This window comes from Camellia sinensis, chromosome 8 (genome assembly GCF_055761805.1).
Source record: "Camellia sinensis isolate YWXY chromosome 8, ASM5576180v1, whole genome shotgun sequence".
NCBI lineage: Eukaryota > Viridiplantae > Streptophyta > Magnoliopsida > Ericales > Theaceae > Camellia > Camellia sinensis.
This window is the reverse complement of record NC_138968.1, coordinates 140,052,145-140,060,199: the sequence shown is the minus strand read 5'-3', so window position 1 is coordinate 140,060,199 and position 8,055 is coordinate 140,052,145. Positions and strand designations below refer to the sequence as shown.

Genomic DNA, 8,055 nt, shown 5'->3' with positions numbered 1-8,055 from the left:
GATCCCATTGGGGCTCTGCACTCATGGAATGAATCAATTCACTTCTGTCAATGGGTTGGTGTAACATGTGGCCACCGACACCAGAGGGTCATTGTGTTGAACCTAACTCATCGCCAATTGATAGGGTCAATTTCGCCTCACATTGGAAATCTGAGCTGTTTTGGGCAACTAGGATTGTATAATAATAGCTTGAGTCAGAAAATCCCACCTGAACTTGGTTGTTTGCATAGGCTGCAATTAATGTCATTACATAATAATTCACTTAGTGGTGAAATTCCCGCCAATATATCTGGTTGCTCTAGCCTCGTTTCCCTTTCATAAATTGGTCGGTTTTATTCCTTCTTCAATCTATAATCTCTCTTCTATCACCTCTTTGAATATAGGAATGAACCAAATTCAAGGGAGCCTTCCTTCAGACCTTGGAATTGCTTTCCCTAATCTTAAATTGCTTAAAATTGGAATGAATTTGCTTACTGGATCCATTCCTATTTCAATATCTAATGCCACCAAGCTATATCTCCTTGACTTTGAAGCCAATAAATTTATTGGAAGAGTGCCTCCTTTGGGAAACATGCATGATCTTAAGTGGTTAGACTTTCAAGTGAATCATCTTGGAGTTGGGAAAGGTGATGATGACTTCAGTTTTCTCCACTCGTTGGCCAATGCCACCAAGTTACGCTTTCTAGAACTGAGCGACAACAACTTTGTAGGAGTGTTGCCTGAATCAATAAGAATTTGTCTACTAATCTTGGTCAACTACTCTTGTAGGACAATAAAATAGTTGGGAGCATCCCAACCGGGATAGTGAAGTTAGTCAATGTGCAGCTACTTGACATGTCGAACAACCATTTCACAGGTAACATTCTTCCTGATATTGGGAAGCTTCAAAATCTGCAGATTCTTGAACTTCGGGCTAATAAATTCAATGGGGAAATCCCATCGTCTCTGGAAAATTTGACATTGTTAACCACTCTTTATCTAGAAGAAAATAATTTCCAAGGTAACATCTCTTCAAGTCTGAGAAAATGCCCACTTGTACAACTCAATCTTGGTAGAAACAATCTTGTCGGTACCATACCCAAAGAAGTTTTAAGTCTCTCATCATTATTGTCCCTGCAATTGGAAATTGGAATTTTAATAAATCTTGAACAACTAGATGTTTCTGGGAACATGTTGTTTGGCAAAATTCCAAGCACTCTTGGTAGTTGTGTAAAATGGAGATTACTCTACATACAAGCAACAATTTTTGAGGAAATCATCCTCAATCTTTAAGTTATTTGAGAGGTCTTGAGGAATTAGATCTTTCTCACAATAATTTCTCAGGAAAAATCCCAGACTATTTGGAGGCCTTTCTCTTCCTGCAAAAATTAAATCTATCATTCAATGATTTTAAGGGTGTAGTATCGAAAAGTGGCATATTTCAAAACATAACTGCTATTTCTATTAAAGGAAATGACAAGCTTTGTGGGGTATACCTGAATTACAGTTGCATAGTTGCAACTCTAAGGTGTTCAAAAGGAAAGGATTTACTCTCACATTGAAACTAATGTTCTCCACATCAGTTGGGCTTCTAGCACTAGTTCTGATGTTGTGTTTCCTATATCTTTGTTGGTCTAGAAATACAACAAAAGTACCTTATTTTAGATTTTCTGGGAACTCATTTTTGAAATTGTCCTACCAAAATCTACTTAAAGCTACTGATGGGTTCTCTCTAGCCAATTTGGTTGGCGTGGGTAGTTTTGGTTCAGTGTACAAAGGAATTATTGATCAAGGTGAAAAAGTTGTAGCAGTGAAGGTGCTAAACCTTTTATTTCATGGAGCTTCCAAAAGTTTCATTGCTGAATGTGAGGCCTTGAGGCGCATTAAACATCGAAATCTTGTCAAGGTTGTCACAACATGTTCAATGGTAATGATTTCAAAGCTCTAGTTTATGAGTTCATGGACAATGGGAGCATAGGGGAGTGGTTGCATCCAAATGAGAACAAAAATGATGCGCATGCTGAGTCAAGAAATTTAAACCTCCTACAAAGGTTAAATATTGCCATTGATGTTGCTTCTGCACTTGATTATCTTCACCATCATTACCCGGAACCAATAGTTCATTGTGATTTCAAGCCAAGCAATGTTCTTCTGAACAATGAAATGATTGGCCATATAGGTGATTTTGGGTTAGCAAGATTCGTTCCAGAAGCTACCTATGATTGTTCAGTAAATCAATCAAGTTCTGTTGGCATAAGAGGATCTGTTGGTTATGTTGCTCCAAGTAAATGTACCACTTAGCTCATTCTCTCTTCCTTTTTTCACCTTCAATTTCCAACAGAATCTAGAGTCAATTTTGCATTTCCATCAGGTTTGCTCCTTCAATCACTGAAGTAAATTTGATTGTTCTTTGGCTTGATTCCTCATGACATCATTTCTTCCTCTGTTAGAATAGTTGTTAGAATAGTAGAGAGAGAGAGAAAATAATATGTATTGTATTGAGTGATTGTCCTATGCAATAGAAGGCCTATATATATAGGCTGTGAAAGAGTATCCTACTAGAAATCTAACTATGAGAAAGAGTATCATATAAGAGACCTAACTATGGCAATATCTAATATATCTAGGAAATCAATACCTAATATATGTAGGAATATATACCATATATATATTAAAAGGCAAATAAAATAAAAGGCAAATAGATTAGAAAATCTGAACGTGAGTGCAAAGGCGCTTAAAATAGATCAGAGGCCGAAACTAAAGTTGGGAGACAGTTTATGGTCGTGTCGGACCATTATAGGAACTGGCTGAAACTAATGCCAGGACAATTTAAGGTTGTGCCAAACCAATGTAGAAACTGGCTAGAACTAATGTCGAGAGACAATTTATGGTCATGTCGGACCATTGTAGGATCTAACTGGAATCAATGTCGAGACAGTTTAAAGGGGTCATGTCGGACCAATGTAGGAGCTAACCGGAATCAATGTCAGGACAGTTTGAAGGGGTCATGCCGGACCGATGTAGGAGCTAATCAGAATCAATGTCAAGACAGTTTAAAGGGGTAATGCCGGACCGATGTAGAGAACTGGATGTTGAACCAACAAGCATGGCACACACATAACTTATGACGTGGTGCTGAACGATGATGGCAACAGATAACTAAGTGTGCTAGTGGGCGACTTGGATTGTGCGCCAAAGGAGGTGGCTTGAGTTGTGCGCCAGAGAGGGCGGCTTGGATGGTGCACCAAAAGGAGGCGGCTTAGGTGGTTTTCATGGTGTATAACCATGTTCACCATGATATAGGTATAATGGCTTGGGTTGTGCGCCAAGGAGACGACTTAGAGAGTGCGCCAAAATGAGGTGGCTTAGGTGGTTTGCATTGTGTATATCCATGTTCACCATAATATAGGTATAATACCCCCTCCAAACTCAAATAGGTTTGAACATAGAAACTTATTTGAGGTTGAAGCAGAGGGAAAGAAGCACAAAAAAAAAAAAAAATTATGATAAAGATATTTAGAGTAGGAATAAACCAGCGGATAAAGGAAAAGATCACCACGAAGCGATATTGACAAGAAAATATGACAGTGGAATAGGTTGAGGTCCAGCGGGCGGCCAAGGCGAGGCTGCCGCCCGCCGGTGAAGCGAAATTATTAGATTCTTAACCTAAATCTGATACCATGTTAGAATAGTAGAGAGAGAGAAAATAATATGTATTGTATTGAGTGATTGTCCTATGCAATAGAAGGCCTGTATATATAGGCTGAGAAAGAGTATCCTACTAGAAATCTAACTATGAGAAAGAGTATCCTATAAGAGACCTAACTATGGCAATACCTAATATATCTAGGAAATCAACACCTAATATATGTAGGAATATATACCATATATACATTAACATCCTCAAACGAATAAAAATCAATAAATGTCACTACAGGAAATTAGGGATTTAACAGCGTTTAATTAACGGCGTTTTAGTAAACGTCACTTTTTTTAATAATTAACGGCGTTTTTTAAACGTCGCATTTGTTATTAGTTAAAACGGTACCGTTTTGTGAATCAAGACGTTTGAAAACCGCCTCCAAATCCTGTCTCTCTTCACACCCTCTTCTGTCTCTCCAAACCTTTATTTTGAAAACCCTATTTTGAGCACAGCCGTCACTCACTCACACTCTCTTGCTCACTCTCACTCTCTTGCTCTCTCTTTCTATCAGAGGATCGATTGTTCTTCAGTCTCTTACTTAGTGATTCTTCTTCGATTCTTCTTCAGTTCGATGATTCTTCTTCGATTTCGAAGTTCGATTTTGAGCACAGCTCCGTGATTTATCTCCATGGATTTGGAACTATTCGTCTTCTTCGATCAGAGGTTAGTTGTCCTGATTGTGATTTATCTCTGTTTCGGATCAATGTTTTTCTTAGTGAATACTTTTGTTTAGGGCTCTATATAGGTCTTAAGCCCGGGCTCTCGATTCTTCTTCACTCTCTTACTCGGTGATTATTCTTCGATTCTTCTTCTAGTTGGTGATTCATCTCGGGATTGCGATTTCGAAGTTCGATTTTGAGCACAGCTCCGTGATTTATCTCCGTGGATTGGGAGTTCTTTGGCTTCTTCGATTAGAGGTTAGTTGTTCTGTTTGTGATTTATACAATATGATATACAATATGATTTACAATATGATTTGGATAAGTGTTTTGAAAAATTGGTCTAAGTGATTTCATCTCTATTTCAGTAATTGTTTTTCACTAATGTGTTGCTCTGCACTATGAGATCTAGATTGTGCTTTCAGTAATTGGTCTCAGTGATTTCATCTATGTTTAAATTGTGTTCGATCTGTCATCGATGTGGTTATGGAGAACAACCAACTATTGATGAAGGACTACATCATAACTGCTATTTGGTTTTCTAATTCTTTCAGAAGCAGTGTCATGATATTAATTGGATGTTGTGACTTGTCTATTGTTTTTCTTTCTTGGAACTGTTATGTGGGTTGAATGTTTAGATAGGTTAAAATCTGCAAGATCATAAGATTTGTGTTTAATTCATCTCATGGTGATGATGGCAAATTGAACAGTTAATTCACTTCTTTCATAAATTTTTGCAATTTATTCATTTTATAGCAATCATGCAACAAAAAAGGCACATAATAATATTGTTAAATACAATTTTAAGAATTTGGGTGATGGAAACTCCAGAAGTTGGTGTTAAGAATTTGGGTGATAGTTCACCTTTGATGCAGTCTAAAGAGTACAAGGACGTAAAAAGCATTGGTGCTTCTGTTGATCAATCTATTGATGTTGCTGGAATCTGCAATGAGGCAGCTACTCTTGATCAAGAAGACATGGTTATTGATGAAATTAACTCTGGTGAACCATGGGTTCAAGGACTTATGGAAGGCGAGTATTCTGATCTGAGTGTTGAGGAACGCCTTAGTGCCGTTGTTGCTTTAATTGGCGTTGCGAATGAAGGAAACTCAATTCGCATTATTCTAGAGGTAATATTGTGTATTCTCTTGACTTAAGGTATTTTTTTTTATTATTATTTTCTGCTTTTGCATGTCTGTGATATGAAATGTGGGAGTTTTTCAGGAATGTTTGGAAGCCGCAAATGCTCTAAAGAAGCAAATGTGGGCAAAGGTACAACTTGATAAATGCCGAATGAAAGAGGAGTATGTGATGAAGATACAGTATCCATCTTACATCAGTGACAAGACTGAACCAAATGTTCAAATTTCTTCTGTTGAGGGCAGGCAAAGCCCATTGCCTACTGTTGATGACAAAAATAATTTGGTATCAACAAATCCTGTAGAACAGAAAGAGCACCTTCATGACGCACAGAATGACCCGAACTATCCTATTCATATGCCCTCCAAACGGAACCCACAAATACAAGAGGTCTCTACATGCACAGATAATCTTTCACTCCTGCAACCTGGATATGCTGCTGAAAGGTCATGGTCGCAGTTAAAATCTTATATTGGTCATAAGGCAGAAGAGATGTATGTATACAGGTCCTTGCCTCTTGGGCAAGATCGCAGGCGGAACTGTTACTGGCAGTTTATAACGTCTTCTTCTCGAAATGATCCTGGGTCTGGCAGGATTTTCTTTGAGTTACGTCATGGCTGTTGGAGGCTTATTGATTCTGAAGAGGTAAGTGTTATTATTTAGTTCTGCATTATTTTCTAAATTGTTGTTATGCTAGGTCTGAGCGTATGTTATGCATATATTAGTGCCAATTGTTATTTTCTTGTTTAGCAGCAGCTACTCCTTGTTTTTGTGCCCCTTTTCTTCGGGTATAAAAAGGTTCTCGTGGTTTTACTTTTTCTTAAAATTTCTTCAAGAGTTCCTACTTGGAAAGGATTGCATGCAGTAATTGGTGTTTACCCTTTGTTCTTTGAAATGACCTGGTTTGAGGCTATGCCTTTATCTGATGATTTGATTATGTGATTCAAGGGTTTGGATTCTGTAGAGGATTATGAGGCTATGCCAATCCTACTACTCTTTTTGCTGTTTTTGTTGGGGAGGATAATACCAGACAAGCTATAGAGCAGAAGGTTATCAGAAATATTGGTCTTATATAATTTTTAATTGTCTAATATTTCTTTGCATCTTAACATTTTAATTTCTGCTGGCACAGGGCCCTGGTCTCTCTGCAGCAAGTAGGGAAGATTATAACATAGTGGAGTCAATGGAACCAATGGAACCAGATCCTCTTGCTGGTTTTTGTGAGCAAGTTATATATGACCTTTTGTTGTTCAGCATGGTCTTCATAATTCTGAATCAGTAGAAATGAATTTGGTGCTTTTTTGCCATGGTTAAAAATTGGCTGTTACCATTGCATAGAATTTGGTGCTTTTGCTCAAGACCAGAGAGGAAGGTTATCATTCAGGGAGGAGAGTTGAGCTGTTATTTCTTCTTTTTCTTATTTATTTATTTATTTACGTAGAAAGAATATGCTGTGAATTTGCCTTTGTGCAACACTTGTAAAATAATGAAAATTATTGTCTTGCATGTATAGCATCTTGCCATTAGGATAATCTAGGCAAGCAACTGTGTTATATTCAAAATTTGCACTAGTTGAAAAATGGAGCTTGAGTGAAGTTTCAAAATTTGCAGGTAGCTGCAGTACCCGAGGATGTTGGCACAGCTGGTGCTCTTCGGGCCATTGGTCACCACCTGACTGCACATGATATCTTGGTTGGAGTTCTCAACTTTTATGCATTATGGTTCTGTTAGAATTTACGGCTATTACTTCTTTATGCTTCTGCAGGTTGTGAGTGGCGATCTTGTTTGTGATGTTCCCCCAGGGGTAGTGGCAGCTGCTTATAGGCGACATGATGCCATAGTGACCGCAATGCTTTGCTCTGCTCGTGTCAGTGGACCATCAGAGTCTAGTTCTGCTGGTGGAAAGGACAAAGCCAAGAAACCAGGACGCTATAATATTATAGGGCTGGATCCCACACAACAATTTCTTTTGTTCATAGCAGCTGGTTAGATCTCTATACATATTTATACATCCATATTGTGATCTTAATTAAAAAACAAACATTTATGTATCATGTAATGTGAATCCTAGGAGCTGAAGTTGAGGAAGATATTAGAGTTCAGAAGAGCATTCTCCGTGTAGTGGGGCAGGTCTGTAAATCTCCTTTGTTAGAAAAATATTCTTCAGTGCTTAGTGCAATGACTGAGATGAGTTTCTTCATTTATTTATTGGTTGTTGTCCCTTGTTATTTGTTTATTTTTTAAATTAATTCCTTGTCGTATATGCTCATGGGGCCGCCTTTTTTTTTTGAGGGGGGGGGCGCACTGCAGAGGAATGTTTGCAGTCAAAGATGTCACTGGTGACCTTCATATTAATCTTCTCTGGTTGTCTTTGTACCCAAGAAAAAGGGGAAAAAAAATTTAATTGTTGTCACATGCTGAGTGCATTCTTCTCTTTTCCCTAAATTTTCATGCCTCCTCATTTTCATCTCCTTCATTAAAACAGCTATTTATTTTCTTTCTCTGCTGGCATAGAAACCAACCTAACGGTAAGTTTGACTAAAAGCTAACGGTAAGTTTTTTAAAAGGTCGTTC

The 8,055-nt window shown here is 37.9% G+C and overlaps 2 protein-coding genes across 2 annotated transcripts; both read left to right on the top strand.

The window, feature by feature from the left end:
• The first annotated feature begins 385 nt into the window (after window positions 1–385).
• On the top strand, window positions 386–4,798 carry LOC145798122 (uncharacterized). The gene is made up of 8 exons (XM_082885602.1): window positions 386–706; window positions 769–1,201; window positions 1,324–1,507; window positions 1,618–1,844; window positions 1,928–2,263; window positions 4,194–4,345; window positions 4,498–4,599; window positions 4,754–4,798. The coding sequence occupies exons 1-8, from the start codon at window positions 386–388 to the stop codon at window positions 4,796–4,798; spliced, it is 1,800 nt and encodes a 599-aa protein (XP_082741728.1).
• Window positions 4,799–5,159: 361 nt separating this feature from the next.
• Window positions 5,160–6,338, top strand: LOC145798121 (homeobox-DDT domain protein RLT2-like). Its single transcript, XM_082885601.1, has 2 exons — window positions 5,160–5,471; window positions 5,566–6,338. Exons 1-2 carry the CDS (start codon window positions 5,160–5,162, stop codon window positions 6,142–6,144), a joined length of 891 nt encoding a protein of 296 aa, XP_082741727.1. The 3' UTR covers window positions 6,145–6,338.
• Window positions 6,339–8,055: the final 1,717 nt, after the last annotated feature.

Excerpts from the sequence above, each read along its gene's own strand:
- LOC145798122 (XM_082885602.1), top strand. The coding sequence starts at position 386 with ATGAACCAAATTCAAGGGAGCCTTCCTTCAGACCTTGGAATTGCTTTC. Across the intron at positions 707-768 it reads AACTGAGCGACAACAACTTT|GACAATAAAATAGTTGGGAG; the intron begins GTAGGAGTGTTG and ends CTACTCTTGTAG. Across the intron at positions 1,508-1,617 it reads TGCATAGTTGCAACTCTAAG|AAATACAACAAAAGTACCTT; the intron begins GTGTTCAAAAGG and ends TTGTTGGTCTAG.
- LOC145798121 (XM_082885601.1), top strand. The coding sequence starts at position 5,160 with ATGGAAACTCCAGAAGTTGGTGTTAAGAATTTGGGTGATAGTTCACCT. Across the intron at positions 5,472-5,565 it reads CAATTCGCATTATTCTAGAG|GAATGTTTGGAAGCCGCAAA; the intron begins GTAATATTGTGT and ends GGAGTTTTTCAG.